General features: G+C 37.4%; 2 protein-coding genes and 1 pseudogene across 2 annotated transcripts; all 3 read right to left on the bottom strand.

Annotated features, from left to right (window-relative positions):
• Positions 1-7,998: 7,998 nt before the first annotated feature.
• On the bottom strand, positions 7,999-9,010 carry LOC101537076 (olfactory receptor 1044-like; annotated as a pseudogene).
• A 3,728-nt stretch (positions 9,011-12,738) lies between these two features.
• Positions 12,739-13,695, bottom strand: LOC101536808 (olfactory receptor 1044-like). The gene has a single exon (XM_004620423.2). The coding sequence runs from the start codon at positions 13,693-13,695 to the stop codon at positions 12,739-12,741; it is 957 nt and encodes a 318-aa protein (XP_004620480.2).
• Positions 13,696-20,705: 7,010 nt separating this feature from the next.
• On the bottom strand, positions 20,706-21,662 carry LOC101559192 (olfactory receptor 1044-like). Its single transcript, XM_004620422.2, has one exon. The coding sequence runs from the start codon at positions 21,660-21,662 to the stop codon at positions 20,706-20,708; it is 957 nt and encodes a 318-aa protein (XP_004620479.2).
• Positions 21,663-24,816: the final 3,154 nt, after the last annotated feature.

Raw genomic sequence — 24,816 nt, 5'->3', positions numbered from 1 at the left:
AGTGATTTATATTGAAGATATTCAAAGGTGGATCTTCAGGCTAGTGATTTGTTCTAGGCAGAAATTCTAAAACACAAAACTGGAGATTTGTAAAGATGGTATATTAAAAACTGCATTATTGAATAATCTTTCTCAAATATTTTTTTCTTTTTAGTTCTGGTGCCCTACCTGGCAGTACTACCAGTACTACTAGCTTACTCCTACTTACTAGCTCTGTACTCTGGGGACCCTTTGGGGTGTTGGGATCAAACCAGGTTGACCACACTCAAGGCAAGCGCTCCACTTGCTGTACTCTCACTCTTGCCCCTCAACTATTTTTTAAAAAAATTGTTTTAGTTCGTTTTTTATTTTTTGCTTTTTGGGTCACATCCGGTGTTGCTCAGGGGTTACTCTTGGCTCTGCACTCAGGAGTCACTCCTGGAAGTGCTCAGGGGACCATATGGGATGCTGGAGATTGAGCCCAGGTCAGCTGCATGCAAAGCAAATGCCTTACCCACTGTAATATCACTCAGGTCCCCCTCAACTTGTTTTTAATAAAAAAGAAATGGGGGTCTTCCAGACAGAAGTTAGGGAATATGTGGGCACCTCACAAGAATATTGAACCCCGTTGTATGTGGCTGGACACTTTAACATCTGGCCAGGTGATGCAGTACCTCTCACATCCTGTGGACACAATTCAGCAATGCCAAGCACTGGGTCATGAGATCTCAGGGATCAAATTTAGGATGTTTGGCATACACAGATCCAACCTTTAAGATGTCTCTCCAGCCCCTCATAACTATTACTTACAAAATCAAAATAGAGACAGGAATATAATTAGCAATCAGTAGTAGATACTTTGCATGCATAGTGTCCTGGATTTGAGCCCTGACTTTATATATGAACTTTTATGGTATTTCTAGATGTGACCCTGGTACTTCCCAGTATTTCTTGGGTCCGGGAGCACCAGAGTGGCACATGAGATCTCTGAGCACTGTTTAGGATCCTCCTACACCTTCCCTCCCCCCCCAAAAAAAAAGAAAAAGAAAGGTTGAACTTTATTTGAAAGCACCAGCATATTATAATCAATGGGCTACTTTAGGCAAAATATATAAATTTCTGTGAATATATTTTACAGCAGGAGACAAAAATTTGAAAATTAAAATTCAGGAAAAGTAAATATGCCATCAAAATCTAGATGTTGAATACTAATAGACTTTAGAGCAACTATTCAGAATAATTTTGGGAGCCACACCCAGAAGTGCTCCTGGTTTGCTCTTGGCTCCGTGCTCAGGTGTAAGCATTTGGTGGTATGGAATGCCAGGGATTAGATCCCAGCTGGCTGCACGCAGGGAAAGTGCTCTTCCTGCTATACAATCTCTCTGGTAGCAATTATTTAGAATTATTATAAATTTTATTTTGTGCTCTTACTATGATTCTGAATTTTCTTTTCATTTTATATATAATTACTAAATAGAAGGGGAGAAAACTTCCTTTTAGATTGTGAATAATCTTACTTTTTTGGAAATAGGTATAGCAGGATTAGAAATATTCAGAAAACATCTCATAAATCTTTAAACAATTTAAATGCAAAGGAAATAAAAATTCTAGGATGATTTTGTAGAAATACAAACACATATTGACTAAAAAGAGAGCAGCATTTAATGAGTTTGATTTAAGCAGAAAAAGACTAAGTTTGTTTTCTCACTTATTGGCTTACCATGATTTTACTCAACGACCTAAGTTCCAGAGGTAAAGAAGTTTAAGAAGTTTATGTATCATTCTACACCCATCAAAAAGTTCTAGAATTAGTCAACATTCTCAAATTTAATTTAATTTAATTTTATTTTTTGGGGGGGCTACACCCAGCGATGCTGACGATATGTCATGACTCACTCAGTAGTTGTGATCTCAAAACTTTGTCACTTCTTTCTTTCTTTCTTTCTTTCTTTCTTTCTTTCTTTCTTTCTTTCTTTCTTTCTTTCTTTCTTTCTTTCTTTCTTTCTTTCTTTCTTTCTTTCTTTCTTTCTTTCTTTCTTTCTTTCTTTCTTTCTTTCTTTCTTTCTTTCTTTCTTTCTTTCTTTCTTTCTTTCTTTCTTTCTTTCTTGGATTTCTATTTCTTTGAGGTTGGAGTCTTTGTAGCTCCTTCTTAAAGAATAAAACGAATTGCTGAAGAGTTTAGTAGTATTATTAAATATAACAATACCTAACCAGAACCCCTTCCACCACCTTTTTTAAATCTGTTACTCTATCTTCTCCAAAGCTGCTCCATTTGAATCATGCCAAACATTTCAAATTTAGTGAGAAAAGACTGTATACACTTGTAGTGTAATTCCCTATTTATTGCTATATTTTTAATTTGTGTAAGGATGGGAGTGTGTGTGTGTGTGTGTGTGTGTGTGTGTGTGTGTGTGTGTGTGTGTCGGGGTGCTGCCCAAGAAGAGATCCCCTCGGCACTGTGCTCATTCCCCTTCCAAGGCCGTGCACCCGGGCGCTGTGGAGTCCGCCCCAGTAATCAGTCCTAGGAAACAGGATAATCCCCCCAGCCCCCCCCCTTTTTTTTTGCTTTTTGGGTCACACCCGCCAACGCACAGGGGTTACTCCTGGCTCTGCAATCAGGAATTACCCCTGGCAGTGCTCAGGGGACCATATGGGATGCTGGGAATTGAACCCCAGGTCGGCCGCGTGCAAGGCAAACGCCCTACCCGCTGTGCTATCGCTCCAGCACCCCCAGCACCTTCTTGGATGAACATTTCTTTGGGGCTGTCCTAGGACCTACTGTGCCAGGAGAGCGGCACATTTTTGGCTTCCCCCATCCTTAGATTGACATGGGAGGGCATGAGCAGTGAGATGGGGCCTCTGACCCTGACACCTCCCGCGCCCCCCTCTCCCGCCCCACCCCGCTGTCCTGCGCGGTGGGTGGGGTCCTCTGCAAGGGCTGTTCTGGGGTGACTACTTGTTCCTGTGTGGAGCTTTTTTTTAAAGCATCTTCCTCCATCCTGATGGCCCAGAGGACCGGTAGCCTCCTCTGATCCCTCCACTGGATCAGAACCACAGATTTCAGAATAGGGGCGGGGTTGCTGTGTGAACGTGGGGATCTAAAGTTGGGGTCCCTCTTGGAGGTCTGTGCAACCAGCTGATGCTTGCCAAGCCTTAGGATGCATCTTGGACTAGCGGAAAGGAGGGTCTGCAGCATGTCTGCATTTATTTATATTTTGATGTGGGATGTGGTCTGGAGCAATAGCACAGAGGGTAGGGCGTTTGCCTTGCACATGGCTGACTCGGGTTCGATTCCTCCATCCCTCTCGGAGAGCCCAGCGAGCTACCAAGAGCATCACGCCTGCGCAGCAGAGCCTTGTAAGCTACTGAGGGGTATTTGATATGCTAAAAACAGTAACAACAAGTCTCACAATGGAGACATTACTGGTGTCTGCTGGAGCAAATCGATGAGCAATGGGATGACAGTGATACAGTGATACTCCCCTTATGTTTAAAGGCTTATACCAGTTACTTACTGTTGTCACATATACACCTGGGTCACACCCTCTGGTTGTTTGAAGATTCTGGTATCATGGTCATTGAGTGCCTCTTAAGGTTGTCAACCTAGCATATCACGCCCCGTTTGTAATAATGATTGATCAGAGTATCAGCCATCCTTACAACCATTTCATTTGAGCTTTCCGCCTCATAGATCTAATTAAAAATGTCTCATATGAAAATTAATTAGGCATAAAATATAGAAAAGTTAAACATCATCTTACCACAACTTTCTCCTGTCACTTTACCTCAGTTATGATACTATAATTTCCCACGCATATTACTATTCTTTTAACTCTATTAATTATTCCTTATATATTGTCACATCCTTTATTCCATACAACTGAGTAAAGCTTAAAACCTATTTTTTAGTACATCTTTGATAAAGACCCTACAACTATTCTCTTCAACAGCCAAAAGATACCTGCTGGATTCCCTGCCAGACATTCCAAAATATGCATATTCTGATACTGTTCCTCAACTACCAAGAACACTCTCTAGATGAAATTGAGTTCTTATCAATGCTATATATCAAAGACAAATAATCACTTACTTGATCTTTTATTTCCTAAAAGAGTGATTTGTCATCCAATCATTGCAATGATCTAAAAAAATAAATAGTTATAGAGAGATATAGTAGAATGGTTAAATTGCTTTCCTACATGCAGCCAACTCTGGTTTCATTTCCGACGTCATGGAGTGATCTACTTGGGATATCAGAGTGACCACTGCTTGGGCAGTCGGGCAGAAAGACTTTCCTATGTTTTTCTTCACTTCTGGAGTTGGCCATTATTTGAATTTATGATTCACATCATAGAGGCAACTTTTCAGGTGTTATTTCCAATAATTCTCTCACCTCTAAAAAGGTTACATATTCTAAATTTAAATTATGGATAAACAAAGAAACTCCTTTTTCTTGTGTTTTACTCTACAACCTAGTGAATCTAGTTGGTTTCAAATATGCTGGTAGAAACACAGAAATTACAAAAGTTATGGTATTTGAAATTTATTTTATACCTCAGTTATCTTGATTTTTCTCCTCACAAAATGCTGCCTTTCAGAAATCCATAGCAAAATCAAACATAGCAAATTCATTCAATAGAGCAGCTTTGGAGAAGAGAGCTTGACAGATTTATAAAGGTGGTGGTGGTGGAGGTGTGGTTAAGTATCAGTTTAAGGAGGAAATAAGCTCCTAGAACTTAACATTGCTTACGGAGGACGGACATATTTTATGGTTTTTGTTAACCCCTCTAGAATATTCAGTTGTGTTGCATCATTTGAAGTAATTTATAAACAAAGTAATGAAATCTCATAAGCAAGAGCAATTATAGGATAGTTAATCTTTTGGGACTCAATTTATCTAGTTTTAAATTAACAATAATTTGAAATATCCTGCCACAATAGCACAGCAGTTGGGCGTTCGCCTTTCACACGGCCAACCTGAGTTTGATTCCTCTGCCCCTCTCAGAGAGTCTGGCAAGCTACCGAGAGTACCGAGCCCGAGAGGCAGAACCTGGCAAGCTATCTGTGCATATTGGATATGCCAAAAACATATCCAATGAGAGACGTTATTGGTGCCAGCTCGAACAAATTGATGAGCAACGAGACGACAGTGACAGTGACAGATCCTGTCACTATGGTAAACCCAAGCACACAATAAAGCATTAGTAGCAGTAAATATTAAACATTTGAGAAAAACAATGCAAATGCCTTATTGTTTTTATTAACCATTATTGCCTTAGTAAAATTTTATTGCATTGACATGATTATTACATTGCTACATTCTCAATTTTAGTAAGATGTTACAATACACAGTAGGTGAAGGAAATTTTGTTGTTATTGGACTTTTCAAATTGGCCAAACATTGGTTTAGATCATACTAATACCCAAACCCAGTACAAAGCTCAAGAGTATTTCGAGTTGCAAGAAAATAAATCATGAATTTCTTATTGATCTGGCTATATATTTATTTCAGTCATAGAATATTTTTGAAAGACTTGTTCGTAGATTAAACTGATTTAATATTGACTTCATTTTGTTTCCTAACATCTGTTGTCAAATATCTAAACACATTCCATAGAGAAATTAGCATTCTGCTCAAATCTTATAAAGGCCATTCATCTCCATTTTACTGAAAAGTCAGAATAGAATCGTATATATATGTAAATTGAGATTAGAATTTCTAAGGCAAAGTAACATTCAGTAAGGCTTGACTTCTTTATTTTTTTTTCTAAAAGCAAGTGGTTGTATATGATTTGTCTACAGATATATATATATATATTTACAGATACATATCATTCTATTCTATTGAATATAGTGTTGGATAACTGGATAAATATAATGAGGTCTCATAGGCATAAAAAAAGAGTTCACTTTGAATAGTTACTATTTTGAGACCAAACAGATGTTCAGTAGGAAATAGTAAAATCAGTAACCTGGATAAAAATAAGATGCAATATTATTTTCATAAGGACAGTTTGTTACATATCACTCACAAGTAAAGAGTTTTGTTGTCACAATGTGTCAAGAATATTTTTAAAAAGGGAAAATATATTTAGACTTTGAGTCTCTGCTTTTTCACATGGAATATTGTTAACTAGAAAAACATGAGCTCTGAGACTCTAAACCTGATTTAGGTATTAAGAAAAGTATCACTTCATATCGAGTTTTGCCTTAACAAGACTTATTTGTGTGTGTATGTACACACGCATATGAATCTATGCATATGTGTGTATATATGTGTGTATATTTATGTGTGTACATATGTGTGTGAGTGTGAGTGTGAGTGTGTGTGTGTGAGTGTGTATTCTCCCCTGGCAGCTACAATGAATCCCCAGGAGTAGGCAGCCCTGGGGAATGCCCATCCTGCCCAGCCCTGGAGACTCACCACGTGATCAGATCACTGGCATCGGGCGACATGGCACCTGCCAGGACCTTCCTGCACACATTCCTGAGAAAGATTCTCCCCTAAGATGACCGTGAGCATGTGATGGACACTGCCCCCTGCCCCTGCCCAGTCCTGGGCTGCAGGGAGGCAACAGGCGGACATGTTCTCAGCATTGGAGGAACCTCAAATGCCCTGACCAGCCTCCACCAACACATCCCTGTTGAGGGATTGGGGGGAGGACTCTTGGTAAACTCCTTCCTGGACTGTGGGGAGCTCCAGTAATAAATAACTTTGGTTAACATTATATATAGGGTACATGTATATATATATAGGATACATGTATACAAGTATACATAACATACATAGGATACATGTATATATGCACATATATGCTTTGTCATATATTTATATAATGTATAAGTATACTATATGTAAATATATATATTTTGTATAAAATATATAAAATGTATTTATATGAGACATGTTTTGATATATAGAAATATATATAAAACTGATATTTAAATTATGTCTTGTTATATATAAGTATATATAAAGCTCATATATATTATGATATACATCAGTTTTCACACACCTTTTTATTTTATAAAGGGCAAAGTTTCCATAGATTCTTCTACTTTAAAGAGTAAATTATTTTTATACATTTTTCTTTTCAAAAATGAAGAAGGTTCTACATTTTTATGGTTGCTTATATCTTTGAAATTCCATTCAAAGTAAAAATTTTTAGAAACTTTTGTTGTATAGACATCTATTGCTATGCAGTTACCATACAATGAAAATGTCATCTTTTTTGATGATATAATTGAACTAGATGGAATTATGTTAAACAAAATGAGTCAGAAGAGAGACATTTAATAGTGTTGCTTATAAAACATTTAAAAGATGCTAGGAAATAGACACAGTCTAAAGGAAATAAGCTTTTGTACTTTGACCATGGAACTAAGGCAACCAAGGGTACAGGAAGTTGGCTGAAAGAGTAGAAGGAAGTTTATCAGATATGGCAAGGGATATTGACACAACAGTGATGACTGTAGTAAAATAGTGTATTTCTAAGACAAAAACATTTCTAAATGCTTAAAAATCTATGCTGCTTCTATAAAAATGAGTAAGATAGTACTAAAGCATAAAATATAGAGAAATCTATATATAGATTTATATCTATATATAGATCTATATAGAGAGAAATCTATGAAAAATATATGTATTTTGGGACAAGAGAGATTTTACAGAGATAAGCTGCTTGCATTCCATGTAGCCAACCTGGGTTTGATACCCAAGTACCATCAGAAGTGAACCAGGAACATCAGTCATAGTGTATGGAAGAGAGAGGAAAACACTCAGCTATCATGAAGGCCAGGACAGCCTAACTGAGCAGCTTAAGCATTGAAAGAGTTGACATTTTTCTGGTACAAGACATTCCTAAGCTTTTTGGCTGTAATGACAGATGAGAAACAGACATCAACACCAGGCATCCTTAGTGTGGAACAAACCTACAATCCCCAACACAGATATTCTGATTGACTTTAAATAGCAAAAACATCTGACCATAAAAATGTTTATACTTTTATTTGCTGAAGTTACATTCTCAAATTCACCGGGAAAGCCTGGTTTTTACTGATGATCACTTTAATGAGGGCATCTGTCACATCCTTGTTCCTGAGACTATAGATCAAGGGGTTCAGCATAGGAATGATCACAGTGTAGAAGACAGAGGCCATCTTATCTCTGTCCAGAGAATGGTTCGAGCTAGGCTGAAAGTACATGAAGATGAGGGTCCCATAGAAGATGGTGACAGCCAGCATGTGAGAGCCGCATGTGGAGAAGGCTTTGCGCCTGCCCTCTGCTGACTTCATCTTCAGGATGGCAGAAATTATGTACACGTAGGAAACAAAGAATTCTGACTAGAAGGGAGGAAATAAACATGATCCCAGCATAGACAAAGATCCACAGCTGTTTGGAGTGGGTGTCTGAGCAGGCATGTCATCACAATAAAAATGATTGACGATATTGCGGTGGCCACAGGTGAGGCGAAAGGTGAGGATGGTGTGGAAAAGAGCCACCAGGAAGCTATAGGTATAAGGGGCAGCTACAAGCTGAATGCAGATTTTGGGGGACATCACAGCCATGTAGAGAAGTGGGTTACAAATGGCCACATACCTGCCATAGGCTATGGAAGCCAGTAGCAAACACTCAGCTGTCATAAAGGCCAGGAAACAGCCTAACTGAGCAGCACATGCATTGAAGGAGATGACATTTTGCTTGTCACAAGAAATTCCCAAGCATTTTGGGTGTAGAGAGAGAAGCATAACAGAAATCAACAAAGGTCAGGTTGCTCAGGAAGAAGTACATTGGTGTGTGGAGTCTTGCGTCTGCTCTAATGAGTAGGATTAAACCCAGGTTGCCGACTACAGTGAAGACATAGATGGTGAAGAAAGCCACAAAGAGAGGCATCTTCAACTCCTGACGGTCTGTGATGCCCTTAAAAATAAACTCTGTCAGTCCAGCCCAGCATTCCCCAAAGCCCACTGCCAGGACCATCCTGGCAGCATGCATTGCCCTCACCTGAGCCCTCTGTGCCTGCATCAACATGGCTGGTCCTTTCAACAGGTTGGTGGATCACTGTGCGCTCCCTTCCTGTGCAGCCCAGCGTTTCCCAAAGGCCACTGCCAGGACCATCCCGGCAAGAGGCATCTGTGTCTGTGGAATGGATATTAACAAGGGGACTAGCTGGGGGAGGGGTGGCATCCTGTGGGGCTGGGGCCTCATCAAAAGTGGGCATGGCCTTCTGTGGGGCCGCAGTTATATCTTCCAATCCAAACTCTCCACTCCCATCAGAATCTTCATTATCTAATTCCGTGGAAATCGTTCTGGCTACCTCAAACACAATACGACAACAATCTTCTGGCCAACTCCAAAAAACAAGTGTATTCAAGAATTTGCATACAGCCCTATAGGAAACAATATCTTTTCCAGTGCTGCACTAGGTGCCTATCATAAGTCAAAGAATAATGTCCAAGAGGAAAGACGTACTCAAAACTAGGAGAAGGTTGACCACCGTCAATCTTATTCAGAACTATTTCTGGCAATATGAGGGAACAGTGCCAGTGAACTTAAAGGCTTCACCTCTATAGATCCACAAAAACATGAATAAACAGCGCAAATCTCCACTACGAGTAGAGGACAAAGAAAAGAGTCCTGAATCCTCAAAGAATTCTGAGATGAAATGCTGAGGATGTTCAAGGAACTCAAAGAATCAATAGAAGTGTCATACAGAAACTTAAAGGAAGAAGTGAAAGAAATGGGGGAATGGATAACTGAGAAAATAGAGGAAGAAATGAGAGCAGAAATAAGAAAACTACAAAAAATTGTCACAAATGAAGGATTCAATAGATGAACTTAAAAACTCAATAGGTGCCCTCAATAGTAGAATGTCTACAGCTGAAGACAGAATCAGTGAACTTGAAGACAAGCAGCAGAAATTGGACAGACAACAACAAACAATGGGAAAAGACCTCAAAATAGCTCTAAGGCAAATCAGAGACCTAGGAGATGACTCAAAGAGGAACAACATTAGAATCATTGGAGTACCGGAAGGACAGGGAGCCAACCCCAGTGAAAAAAAACCCAGTTAAAGAAATCATTGCCGAAAAGTCCCCAGAGTTAGAGAATGCAAGCATCCAGATCCAAGAAGCCAGAAGGGTGCCAGTTAAAAGAAATCCTAATATAAACCAAGGCATATCACAATCAGAATTATGTGATTTCTTTCTTTGACCTTGCTGTATGCAGTATTGCATCTCTATCCGCAAATTATGTGATTTCTTTCTTTGACCTTGCTCTTTGCAGTATTGCATTTCTAGAGATCCCTGTATGCAGTATTGCATTTCTAGAGATGCAATACTGCATACAGCAAGGTCAAAGAAAGAAATCACATACAAAGGAGCACCCCTTAGATTTACAGCAGACCTATCAGAGGGAATCCTCCAAGCCCAAAGACAATGGTGGGATATAGTAAAAAATCTCAATAAAATGAATGCCTCACCAAGAATACTTTATTTAGCCAAACTCTCAAACTCGATGGAAAGATACACCATTTTATAGATAAACAACAGCTCAAGAACTTCATAGATTAAAAACCAAACTTGAAAAAAGGACTAAAAGAGCTCCTGTAAGAGAAGAAAGAAAACACCCTTAAGTGCAACAAACCCTTATAGAAAGATGACACAAAACCCCATGAAAATAATCTCTCAATGTCAATGGTCTAAATGCACCTATCAAAAGACACAGAATGGGAAAATGGATCCAGAAACTTAAACCAACATTCTGCTGCCTACAAGAAACACACCTGAACAATCAGAACAAAGACTCAAAGTTAAAGGATGGAAAACAATCTTGCAAACAAAGAACTCCCTAAAAAAAGCTGGGGTGGCCATACTAGTATACGACAACATAGATTTCAGGTTGAAAAGATCAGAAAGGACAAAGAAGGCCATTTTCTATTTATCAAGGGTTATGTACAACAGGAATAAATCACACTCTTAAATGTATATGCACCTAATGAGGGACTAGCAAAATACTTAAAACAACTGCTAGCAGACTTTAAGGAGGACATAGCCAGCAATAAAATAGTAGTTGGAGACTTAAACACTGCCTTGTCACCTCTGATAGATCAACAAGACCAAAACTCAGCAAGGAAACACTGGCTCTGAAGGAAGTAATAGAAGAGAGAGCGAGCGAGCTAAGAGACCTATACAGGGCCTTACACCCCCAAAAGAAAGAGTACATATTCTTTTCCAGTGCCCATGGAACATTTTCCAAAATAGACCACGTGCTGGGTCACAAAACATACCTCAATAGAATCAAGAAGATAGAAATTGTATCAACTATTTTTTAAGACCACGATACACTGAAGATAGAAGCTAATCACATACAGACGAGAACCAAATCAAACACCTGGAAATTAAACAACTCAATGTTGAACAATGAATGAGTCAGGAAGGAAGTCAAGGATGAAATCAAAAGATACCTGGAAACAAATGAGAATGAAGACACAAGCTACCAAAACCTATGGGACGGAGCTAAAGCTGTGTTAAGAGGAAAATTTATAGCTTTGCAAGCATTCCTCAGGAAGGAAGAAAAGATATAGATTAAAAACTCTATATCTTTTCTCTCCACCTTCCACTTATGATTGAGCTAAATATCCAAACCACAGAGTCTGAATAACAACATTTAAATTATGAGATGACAGCAATGGAAAACAAATTATCTAATGCTTCCTTTTCAGCAGGTCTGACTTTAGGAGAGAGACTCTCCAAACAATAATAGTGAATTTTGTTGAAATATTGTATGCAATCAAAGTGAAAGTAAAGTGAAATTTATTAGTTACACAGGCGGGGGGGAGCTTAGGGTGGGGGGGCTAGGGGCGTGGGGGGGTTTGGGGTGTGAGGGGGCAGGGTGGAGCTATACTGGGATTCTTGGTGGTGGAATATGAGCACTGGTGAAGGGATGGGTATTCGAGCATTGTATAACTGAGATTTAAACCTGAAAACTTTGTAACTTTGTAACTTTCCACAATAAAAAATTAAAAAAAATAAATTATGAGATGAAAACATTAATAACCAAACTTTAAAGGGTTCCTGTTCAGATGTCAGGCTGCAGAGGGATTAGAACAGGGAACCTGGGAACACTGGTGGAGGGAAGTTACCCTGGTGGCGGAACATTGTATGTCATGGAACATTGTATGTTTACATCCCAACTGTGGATAACATTATAAACCATGGCAATATAATAACAAATAATTTGAAAACTATGTATATCTTAATTGGCATAGTGACATAGTGTAAATTCCTTTCACTTATTTAGTGTGTCTGTGTTGATTTTGGGGCAATGTTTATTTAGCACCTTAGTTTTTATTTTTTGTGCCTGTAATGCCTGTGATGGAACCAGGGGTTTCCACACATGAAATGCATGTTCCTTTCCTTTGAGCTATTTCCATGGTCTGATGATGTAAATTCCTATGGTGCTTTTCTATGTAAATGACTACTATGTTGCTAGAAGTCGACTTATTTATCAAGAATTCAGAGAAGATTCCATTTAATAATAAAGCTGTTTATTGCTTACTATAAAAGATCAAGAGTGGCTACTAGTTTATGAATGTAGGATAAAAAGTCAATTGTGCAAGAAAAACTGCTTTGATTATTCAAATGCATTTTAATTTTCTTATTAAATATGTGTGTCATATGTGTGTCACTGTGATGGGTAGAACTCAGGATCACATGTATGTTATTTTGTCTATGATTGAGACACATTCCTGACCCCAGTCATCTTTGAAATGTCATGAACACTAAAGCCTGCTTTTTATTGATTACTTTAATGATGGCATCTTTCACATCCTTGTTCCTGAGACTATAGATCAAGGGGTTCAGCATAGGAATGATCACAGTGTAGAAGACAGAGGCCATTTTATCTGTGTCCAGAGAATGGTTTGAGCTGGGCTGAAAGTACATGAAGATAAGGGTCCCATAGAAGATGGTGACAGCCAGCATGTGAGAGCCACATGTGGAGAAGGCTTTGCGCCTGCCCTCTGCTGACTTCATCTTCAGGATGGCAGAAATAATGTACACATAGGAGACAAAGACAGTCACAACCGAGGGAACGGATGTGAATGCTGCACTGATATAGATCCACAGCTGTTTGAGGTGAGTGTCTGAGCAGGCAAGCCCGAGTAGAGGCATGTCATCACAATAAAAATGATTGATGATATTGGAGTGGCCATAGGTGAGGCGAAAGGTGAGGATGGTGTGAAAAAGAGCTGTCGAGATGTTGTAAGCGTAAGGGACAGCTACAAGCTGAATGCAGATGTCAGAAGACATCACAACCATGTAGAGGAGAGGGTTGCAAATGGCCACGTACCTGTCATAGGCCATGGAAGCCAGTAGCAAACACTCAGCTGTCACAAAAGTCAGGAAACAACCTAACTGAGCAGCACATGCATTGAAGGAGATGACATTTTGCTTGTACAAGAAATTCCCAAGCATTTTGGGTGTAATGGCAGAAGCATAACAGAAATCGACAAAGGCCAGGTTGCTGAGGAAGAAGTACATTGGTGTGTGGAGTCTTGCGTCTGCTCTAATGAGTAGGATCAAACCCAGGTTGCCGACTACAGTGAAGACATAGATGGAGAAGAAAATCACAAAGAGAGGCATCTTCAACTCCTGACGGTCTGTGATGCCCTTAAGAATAAACTCTGTCACCTGTGTGCAATTCCCCTGAGCCATGTGTCTTCTGTATATTGGAAGAATGGAATAGAAGCAAATCCATATTAATTAAATAAACTATGTTCTCAAAAGCAAATCTACTGTGTATAGGAAGGACCTAAATGTACTATTTTAATCATGTTTTTAGTCCTGGCATAAGGGGCAAAATACACAAGGAAATGCTTTGTGGGAATAACCTGTTTATCTCCTAAATTAAGAGGGCTTATAAAATGAAAGTCCGTTAAAGAGGATTTTGTCATATTGGTTTTCTATTCTAACTTCTTGCATTCTATATTATTTAACATTTAACAGGATAGTTTTCAAAGTTTAGATCTATATGTGAATATTGTCTGGTGACCTGGGTACATGGAGCTGATTCTAATGCAGTCTATGACTGATGGTCAATACACATGAACTACAGCCTGATGGCACATTAGACAATTTTATTAAAGGTGAAAAGTGATTATATATTGGCAAACAGAAAGCAACAGACATGGGTTGAAGACAAGTGGTAAGAGGGAGATGAAAAGTGGGATTAACGGTTACATGTGGAAGGGTGGTATAAGCAGAAACAATTATTTGTTTGATGTAAATTTAGACAGTTTGCAGTACCTCTATAATTAAACCTGTCCTTTTCTGATTCTGAAATCTGCCCACTGTTTTATTCTCAATACACAAAATTCATTCTTTTCATAGTCACCTGTTTCTCTGTGTTTCTTAATATAGTGTTTCATGGACAAGTTTATATAGAGAGCTTAATAAACCTTATTTCACACAAAAATATCTAAAAATATTAAAATCAGTTGTGTAATAAAACAATCAGTTGATTTAAAAATACAATTTTATTTATATGCCTAGTTTTGGACATTTCACCATTTATCTGAAAAGATTGATTGGCATTGATCTGTTTTAATGCTGATCTTTTCTTTGTTTTGCTATTTTATTTATTTATTTATTTATTTACTTATTTATTTTTGCTTTTTGGGTCACACCCGGCGATGCACAGAGGGAACTCCTGGCTCTGCACTTAGGAACTACTCCTGCCTGTGCTCAGGGGACCATATGGGATGCTGGGATTCGATCCCGGGTCAGCCGCGTGCAAGGCAAATGCCCTACCTACTGTGCTATCGCTCCAGCCCCTGTTCTGCTATTTTAAATAAAATGTATTTATATGCTTTGCCTAGTTTTAGATTGTTACTCAACATTATAGTTTACACATTAATATTAGGTTTGTTTGAACAAGGTAATTGCAGAAATAAAGATACTGACTCCTATAATATTAGTTATTTTTCTCTATCTGTATAAAAAAGTTAAAATGAATTTGAGAGAGATAATAAATTTGAGAAAGCCTTTATAAACAATGAAAATTAAGCTTTTAAAAAATATAATAGAGTAAAACACACATATTTTATGGTTTTCTTTTCAATGATACATAGTTCTTAACACCATAAAATTACTTGTTTCATTTTTTAAAATCACAATATTAATTTATTGTTTACTTCAATATATTTTATAAGAGTTATTACATTTTGGTAATTATTTCCAAAGCATGCTAATTCACCTTCACTTTATAGTAAATTTTATATTTGTTTTAATAAACCCTGACACACAAATCTTTAAGTCCCAATCACAGCAATGCTGGCTTGTAGGAAAAATAAAGCTTTTGTCTCATATGTTATTTATAGGTTAAAAAAGTTAAGTTTCAATGCAAAAAAATAATTAAATATCAGAGAAAATGAAATCATATATCCATTTACAGGGACAGTCAGAGGAGCATCCTTTTCCTAATACTTTCAAAACAGTTTTGAGCAGGACCTACTTAAAAAAGTATAAAGACAGATATGCATCCAAAATGATAGTATTACAGCTGGATGCATAAATGCCTAGATTCAAATAATCGTCACAAAGCAGTAATATCTGTTAAAATGAAATTTAATTAAAATATAGGCTATGATATACTTGTTCATTCATCATCTAATAATGTTTACTTCAATTTAACTCCCTTGCCTGCCACCACACAGGACCACTTTTCACTGCCACCAGCTAAGAAATGCAAATACATTCTATTAACGCACAGCCATCACCTAACAGAACTACCTCTTGCTTCTCAGACTCAGTTCTCGCTACAATGCATCCTTACATGCTTTTCTACAGCACACAACCTTGATTTTATACTCATCTCAGCAGTAGAACACCAAGTTTCTTCGAGTCACTACATTGCGGTATTTATTTCCAAAGCATGCTAATTCACCTTTAGTTTATAGTAATTTTGATATTTGTTATACTAAATCCTTACACACATATCTTCAACTCCCAATTATATGAATGGTAATAGAGAATGAACAGCTGGACAAAACTCTTATTTATGCATCAAAGTGAATCAAAATTGTACCACCCACATAAAGACCTCTCTAACCCTTCATTCCCCTGTTTTTTTTCCAGATTTTTCTTTCGTGTTCTAGAAACATTTTAAACATAAGTCATTCACAAATAATTTCATGTTTATAGGTCTAAATGTTTCTATATTTTTTTCTTATGATAAATTGTGGAAGGCAACATTTTTAATTCATTTCCTAAGTTAACTCATTTTGATGCTTTATAATATGGAATCAAAGACTATTTCTAATAATTAATATTTGTACTCATCTTCATAATATCCTCAACTTATGTCAAAAACATTAAGGTACTTTTTGTTGACTCCATTTTAATGTGTTTTCCACTTAAAAAAATTATTTTATTTTATTTTTTTGGGGGGGCTGAAGCGATAGTACAGTGGTAGGGCGTTTGCCTTGCACGAGGCCGACCTGGGTTCAATTCCTCCACCCCTCTCAAAGAGCCCGGCAAGCTACTGAGAGTATCTTGCCCCCCCACCCCCGGCAGAGTCTGGCAAGCTACCCGTGACGTATTCAACATGCCAAAAACAGTAACAACAAGTCTCACCAGTAATGGAGACATTACTGGTGCCCACTCGAGCAAATCGATGAGCAACGAGATGACAGTGACAGTGATTTTATTTTAATTTTTTTGAATCACCATCAGATAGAGTTATAAAGCTTTCGTGTTTGAGTTTCAGTCATACAATGATCAATCACTCATCCCTCCACCAGTGCACAGTTTACACCACCAGTGCCATCTCTTTCTTTCACATCTCATCCCTTCCTTTGCCTCCATGGCAGAAAATTTTCTCCATACTCTCTACTTTTGGGCATTATGGTTTGAAATACAGATATTAAGAGGCGATCACATTTGTTCCTTTATCTACTTTCAGCACACATCTCCCGTCCAGAACTATCCCTCCAACCATAATTGACTTAGTGATCGCTTCTCTATTCCAGCTGCCTTCTCCCCCAGCCCATGAGTCAGGCTGTCAGCCATGAAGCTGTGCTTGCCTCTTTATCCAGATAAACTGACCAGTTTTTGAATCTATAGAAAGATGATTTTGATATAATTTACTTATTGTCTGAGTTTCCCAACTAGTCCAATCAATTCAATCTTGGAAGTCTCAACAGTTCTTATGCGAAATAAATAATATATTTGATAGAATATCACATAAATAATTTAACCAAAATTAAATTATTGGAAACACTCTTTACTGTGTAGATAAATGCCACCTCATAATTCTTCATTATGAAATCCATTCTATTCCATTTCATTTAAAAATGTCTAATGTTTTTTGCTTCGAAATTAAGTCTTTGAAACTACCTGGGTAGAGGGTGCTTCTGTTTCTTTACCAAGTAGCTTCAGGTGGAAACAGAGTATGAGGTTTTGTTAGTGACTTTATCCCCAAAGGATTATACTTAGATTACTATGTAGGAGTGATAATCAGAAAAATTATAGTTCATGTCTATAGGGATCCCAGGGCAGTCTGGAGATCAATTAGTATTATTTTCTGGTTTTGAGGACCCATATACCTATGGCTCTGTATTCAGTATGACACTGTTGTCTTTAAATTGCTTAATTTTTGAGTTGTTATATTATTTCAATATAATTTTAATTGTTCATCTGATTTAATTGTTCGTGCTCTTTTGGCATGATGAGATAATTTAAATTTATCTTTGAAATAAAGAGGACACTTATGTTATCAACTTTTTAATATCTTATATCTGTCAGAGAACAGACCAGCTCTCCCAAGACCCTCATCTTGAATGTATTAACACCTAGGTCTGTCTCATTGGTCAATTGGCTAACTCGAAATGCATCTGAAATATGCTTCTTCCTTTCAGCTGTCTCTGTCATTAACTTTCTTGGTTTACTGGCCTAAAGTGTGTTTTTGCAGATTGGTTTCTTAGCTAATTTGTGACCAGAGCTAGAGTATGCAAGAATAATATAGTTTAAAAATTTATTAGGGAGTAAAGAGTATTATGAACTGAATTGTATTATCCCAAAGTTTATATGTTGACTTCCCAGCCGACAAGGTATTTGGAGATGAAATCTTTGGGAGGTGAATGAAGGGTAATCTTTGGTCAATGCAGATGGGAGTTAAGGTCCAAGAGTATTGGTACACGGTAGGAAGCTTGACCCAAACCAAGAGGGGGAGCAAGGTAAGGACAGAGAGGTGACCACTCTGACAATGATAATTGGAAACAATTACTCTGGACAAGAACTGAATGCTGAAAGGAGGTAAAGTGATATTCATGATACCCTTTCAGTAACAGTATTGAAAACCTCCCAAATAAGGGAGAAAAAGAGAGTGAAGAAAGTGTCTGCCATAGAAACAAGGGTGGGTGAGGTTGAGGTGGAAGGAAAAATGGGGAACTTGGTGGAGGGAAATGTGAACTGGTGAAGGAATGGGTATTGGAACATTGTCTGACTGAACCTCAATCATGTACAACTTCAGGGTTTGTATATTGGCCTCAGAGTTCCCATAAAAATAAATTAGCAAAAATGTTAAAGGCAGACTTTTCTGCCTCCAAAATGATGAGAAATACATTGTTATTGTTTATGTCATCCAGTTTATGGTATTTTGTGATGGTCACTTAAAGAACAATAACAACTACAGCCAAAAAATATCTCCAAGGGAACAAAATAATTCTCCATTCTAGAAGCTTCTTACATATGGAGAAAAATCTGGATTATTTTTCTTTCCCATTTTATTGCATGTCTGGCTATACTCTCAGTAATTTAGGGACATCATCATTTATCTAAGGCTGAATAAGCTACCTCAGAAATATACTAAAAATATTTAAAAAGAGTGAAAAATACAACTCATTTTATTCTTTTGAAAATTGTAAGTTATGCTACATTTGAAAATGTAACAATGAATGTTTCATGTGATTAATAACTCTAAGAAAGCTGGAATAAATTTTAAGTCTTCTCTTAGAGTCTAAGAGAAGAAATTTTACCCCCAAATAACGTTTCATGTTAAGGGAAAACTTTCTCAGTCTTGGTATTGTTACCCTTTTGGACTGGGTAGCATTTGTGTGTGAAAACTTTTTGAATTAATTTATGGAAAGGCATCCATTTTATTCATTCATATCGCTATAGTTTTTCTTCACTTCTCTTGTCCTGGTGAAAATCAGTATTCCCAAAGGTTGTCAATTTTTTTCTAGAGGGGAGGTCAATTCAGTTAGAACTGATGATTTATAATGTCTCAACATTTTAGTAGGAATACATTTTTAAAACCCTCTTGTACACTTAGTATCATATCCTTGCTTTTGTCTCTTCTTGGTTAATATAGGTAGATATCAGATTAGAGAATTTATTTTTTGTTTGCTTAGGGGCCACACTGGTGGTGGTCTTCAGGGCTTACTCCTGGCTCTGTGCTCAGGAATCAGTTCTGAGGAGCACAGGGACCACATGTGGGCAGGAACCAAATTTAAGCAAGTTGTGGACAAGGGAAGTAAACGACCTGCCACTGTACCATTGCTCTGAGGGTCCACTAGGACAGCATTATTTGTAAACGATCAATTTGGCCAAGAACTGAGTGTTGAAAGTAGGTATAGGGTTAGACATTATAATGTTTGCCATCTGTACTGCAAACCATAATACCTAAAATGAGAGAGAGAAAGAGAAAGAGAGAAAGAGAAGACAGAGAAGAGAGATGCCTGTCATAGAGACAGCATTGGGGGGGTGTAGCTTGGGATGGTGGGAGGGAATCTGGGGAAACTGATGATGGTAAATTATACTGGTGGAGAGATGGCTGTTGGAACCTTGTATGATTGAAACCACATCTTGAAGAGTTTTGTAATGCTCTATCTCATGGTCATTCATTAAAATTAAAAATTAACATTGAAAAATTCTATATCTTTTCTCTCCACCTTCCATTTATGTTTGAGTTAAATATCCAAACCACAGAGTCTGAATAACAACATTTAAATCATGAGATGCAAACTTGAATAATCAAACTTTAAAGGGTTCCTGTCCAGATGTCAGGCTTCGGAAGGATTAGAACAGGGAACCTGGGAACACTGGTGGAGGGAAGTTACCCTGGTGGCGGAACATTGTATGTCATGGAACATTGTATGTTTACATCCCAACTATAGATAACATTACAAACCATGGAATATATAAAAACAAATAATTTGAAAACTATGTATATCTTTATTTACATAGTGACATAGCGTAAATTCCTTTCACTTATTTAGTGTGTCTGTGTTGATTTTTGGGACATGTATACTTACTACGTTAGTTTTTATTTTTTGTGCCTATAATGTCTGTGACGGAACCCAGGGTTTCCACACACAAAATGCATGTTCCTTTCCTTTGAGCTATTTCCATGGTCAGATGATATAAATTCCTATGGTGCTTTTCTATGTAAATGACCACTATGTTGCTAGGAGTTGACTTATTTATCAAGAATTCAGAGATTTCATTTAATGATAAAGCTGTTTATTGCTTACCACAAAAGATCAAGAGTCCTACTTGATTATGAATGGAGGATACGAAGTCAACTGTGCAAGAGATTCTGCTTTGATTATTCAAATGCATTTTAATTTTATTATGAAATTTGCGTTTCACTGTGATGGGTAGAATTCAGGATCACACAAACGTATGGTATGTTGTCTATCATTGAGACACATTCCTGACCCCAGTCATCTTTGAAATGTCATGAACACTAAAGCCTGTTTTTTATTGATAACTTTAATGAGAGCATCTTTCACATCCTTGTTCCTGAGACTATAGATCAAGGGGTTCAGCATAGGAATGATCACAGTGTAGAAGACAGAGGCCATCTTATCTGTGTCCAGAGAATGGTTTGAGCTGGGCTGAAAGTACATGAAGATGAGGGTCCCATAGAAGATGGTGACAGCCAGTATGTGAGAGCCACATGTGGAGAAGGCTTTGCGCCTGCCCTCTGCTGACTTCATCTTCAGGATGGCAGAAATTATGTACACGTAGGAGACAAAGATAGTCATAAATGAGGGAACGGCTGTGAACGCTGCACTGATAAAGATCCACAGCTGTTTGGTGTGAGTGTCTGAGCAGGCAAGCCTGAGCAAAGGCATGTCATCACAATAAAAATGATTGATGATATTGGAGTGGCCATAGGTGAGGCGAAAGGTGAGGATGGTGTGGTAAAGAGCTGTCAGGATGCTGTAAGCATAGGGGAGAGCTACAAGCTGAATGCAGATGTCAGAAGACATCACAACCATGTAGAGGAGAGGGTTGCAAATGGCCACGTACCTGTCATAGGCCATGGAAGCCAGTAGCACGCACTCAGCTGTCACAAAAGTCAGGAAACAGCCTAACTGAGCAGCACAAGCATTGAAGGAGATGACATTTTGCTTGTACAAGAAATTCCCAAGCATTTTGGGTGTAATGGCAGAAGCATAACAGAAATCAACAAAGGCCAGGTTGCTGAGGAAGAAGTACATTGGTGTGTGGAGTCTTGCATCTGCTCTAATAAGTAGGATCAAACCCAGGTTGCCGACTACAGTGAAGACATAGATGGAGAAGAAAACCACAAAGAGAGGCATCTTCAACTCCTGACGGTCTATGATGCCCTTAAGAATAAACTCTGTCACCTGTGTGCAATTCCCCTGAGCCATGTGTCTTCTGTATATTGGAAGAATGGAAGAGAAGCAAATCCATATTAATTAAATAAACTGTGTTTTCAAAAGCAAAATTACTGTGTATAGGAAGGACCTTAATGTACTTTTAAAATCATGTTTTTTGTCTGGGCCTAAGGGGCAAAGTACACAAGGAAATGCTTTGTGGGAACAACCTGTTTATTTCCCAAATTAAGGGGGCTTATAAAATGAAAGTCTGTCAAAGAGAATTTTGTCATATTGGTTTTGTATTCTAACTTCTTGCATTCTGTATTATTTAACATTTAACAGGATAGTTTTCAAAATTTAGATCTATATGTGAATATTGTCTGGCAGTGTCTGGTGACCTGGGTACATGGAGCTAATTCCTATGCAGTTTATGACTGATGGTCAATACACATAAACTACAGCCGGATGGATATTTTCTAAGAGTTATTACATTTTGGTAATTATTTCCAAAGCATGCTAATTCACCTTTACTTTATACTAATTTTTATATTTGTTTTAATTAACCCTGATACGTATATCTTTAACTTCCAATCACAGCAATGCTGGCTTGTAGGAAAAATACACCTTCTGTCTTATATGTTTATAGATTAAAAAAGTTAATTTTCAATGCTAAAAAAATAAATACTGGAGAAAATTAAATCATATATCCACTTATAAGGAAGGTCAGACTAGCATCCTTTTCCTAATACTTTCTTTTTTAAAAATTTTATTTAATCACTGTGAGATAGTTACAAACTTTTCCTAATGCTGTCAAAACAGTTTTGAGCAGGAACTTCTTTAAAAAAACATAAAGAGAGACATGCATCCAAAACAATAGTGTCACAGCCTGATGCGTAAATCCCTAGATTCAAATAATTATCACAAAGCAGTAATATCTTTTAAAATGAAATTTAATTAAAAAATAGACTACGATATACTTGTTCATTCATCATCTTTACTTTAGTTTAACTCTCTTGCCTGCCACCATACAGGACCACTTTTCACTGCTACCAGCTAAGAAAAAGCAAATACTTTCTATTAACTTACAGCCATCACCTAACAGATGATTTAACCTCTTGCTTCTCAGATGCAGTTCTCGCTACAATGCATCCTTACATGCTTTTCTACAGCACACAACCTTGATTTTATACTCATGTCAGCAGTAGAACACCAATTTTCTTCGAGTCACTACATTGTGGTATTTATTTCCAAAGCATGCTAATTCACTTTAGTTTATAGTAATTTTGATATTTGTTTTAATAAACACTTACACACATATCTTCAACTCCCAGTCATAGGAATGGAAATAGAAAATGAACAGTTGGAGAAAACTCTTATTTATGCGTCAGAGTGTATCAAAATTGTACCACTCACATAAAGACCTCTCTTCACCTTCATTCCCGTTTTCTTTTCAGATTTTTCTTTCGTGTTCTAGAAACATTTTATATATAAGTCATTCACAAATAATTTCATGTTTATAGGTCTAATTGTTTCTATATTTTTTCTTATGATAAATTGTGGAAGCCATAATTTTTAATTCATTTCCTAAGTTAACTCATTTTGATGCTTTATAATATGGAATCAAAGACTATTTTTAATAATTAATATTTGTACTCCTTCATAATATCCTCAACTTATGTCAAAGACATTAAGGTATATTTTGTTGACTCAATTTAAATGTGCTTGCCACTTTAAAAAATTTATTTTATTTTATTATATTATTATTATTTTTAATCACCATCAGATAGAGTTATAAAGCTTTCATGTTTGAGTTTTAGTCATACAATGATCGATCACTCATCCCTCCTCCAGTGCACATTTTATACCACCAGTGTCCCCTGTATCTCCCACATCTCATCCCTTCCTTTGCCTCCATGGCGGAAAATTTCCCCCATACTCTCTACTTGTGGGCATTGTGGTTTTGAAATACAGATATTGAGAGGCAATCACATTTATTCCTTTGTCTACTTTCAGCACACATCTTCCACTCAGATATCCCTCCAACCATCATTGACTTAGTGATCGCTTCTCTAATCCAGCTGTCTTATCCCCCAGCTCATGAGGCAGGCTGTCAGCCATGGAGCTGTGCTTGCCTCTTTATCCAGATAAACTGACCAGTTTTGAAAAAATAGAAAGATGATTTTGATATAATCTACTTATTGTCTGAGTTTCCCAACTAGTCCAATCAATTCAATCTTGGAGGTCTCAACAGTTCTTATGCCAAATAAATATGCCAAATAAATAATATATTTGATATAATATCATGTAAATAATTTAACCAAAATTAAATTATTAAAAACAGTCTTTACTGTGTAGATAAATGCCACCTCATAATTCTTCATTATTAAATCCATTCTATTCTATTTCATTTAAAAATGTCTAATTTTTTTTTTGCTTCTAAATTAATTCTTTGAAACTACCTGGGTAAGGGTGCTTCTGTTTCTTTACCAAGTAGCTTCAGGCGGAAACAGAGTATGAGGTTTTGTTAGTGACTTTATCCCAAAAGGTTTATACTTAGATTACTATATATGAGAGATAATCAGAAAAATTACAGTTCATGTCTATAGGGATCCCAGGGCAGTCTGAGTCTGGAGATCAATTAGTATTATTTTCTTCTTTTGAGGACCCATGGACCTATGGCTCTGTATTTATTTTTTTATTTTTTTTTTTAAAGAAATATTTTATTGAACCACCGTGAAAACAAAAAAAAATACAAAGCTTTCAGGTTTAAGTCACAGTCAAATACTGATTAAACCACCATCCCTTCACCAGTGCACCCGTTCCACCACCAAAAACCCCAATACACCCCCCTCCCACCCCACCCCCCATCTAAGTAGCTGATGATATTCCCATTATTCTCTCTATATATTGAGTACATTTCATATTTCCATACAGAACTCACTATTGTTGATTGGAAATTTTCCCCAACAATCAGGCCTGCTGAATAAGCATCATCTAATAATTTCTCTTCCTTGGTAAAGGTGAAGATTTTGAGTCCGCGCGGCCGCTATCGCGGCCGCGCGGTTTTGGGTTTCTAATATTTTAGCTCAGTTCTCAGTCAAAATGCATGGCTCCAAGAATCTGCTCTGGTGCCAAAATGGGTTAGGAGACCTCAGGATCACAGTCAGTAGGCGGGAGGCTCTGCTTCTCGTGCCGCAGCTCTTGG

Source organism: Sorex araneus, chromosome 6 (genome assembly GCF_027595985.1).
Source record: "Sorex araneus isolate mSorAra2 chromosome 6, mSorAra2.pri, whole genome shotgun sequence".
NCBI lineage: Eukaryota > Metazoa > Chordata > Mammalia > Eulipotyphla > Soricidae > Sorex > Sorex araneus.
The sequence above is the reverse complement of the archived record's forward strand: the minus strand, read 5'-3'. Positions and strand labels throughout refer to the sequence as shown.

Excerpts from the sequence above, each read along its gene's own strand:
- LOC101559192 (XM_004620422.2), bottom strand. The coding sequence starts at position 21,662 with ATGGCTCAGGGGAATTGCACACAGGTGACAGAGTTTATTCTTAAGGGC.
- LOC101536808 (XM_004620423.2), bottom strand. The coding sequence starts at position 13,695 with ATGGCTCAGGGGAATTGCACACAGGTGACAGAGTTTATTCTTAAGGGC.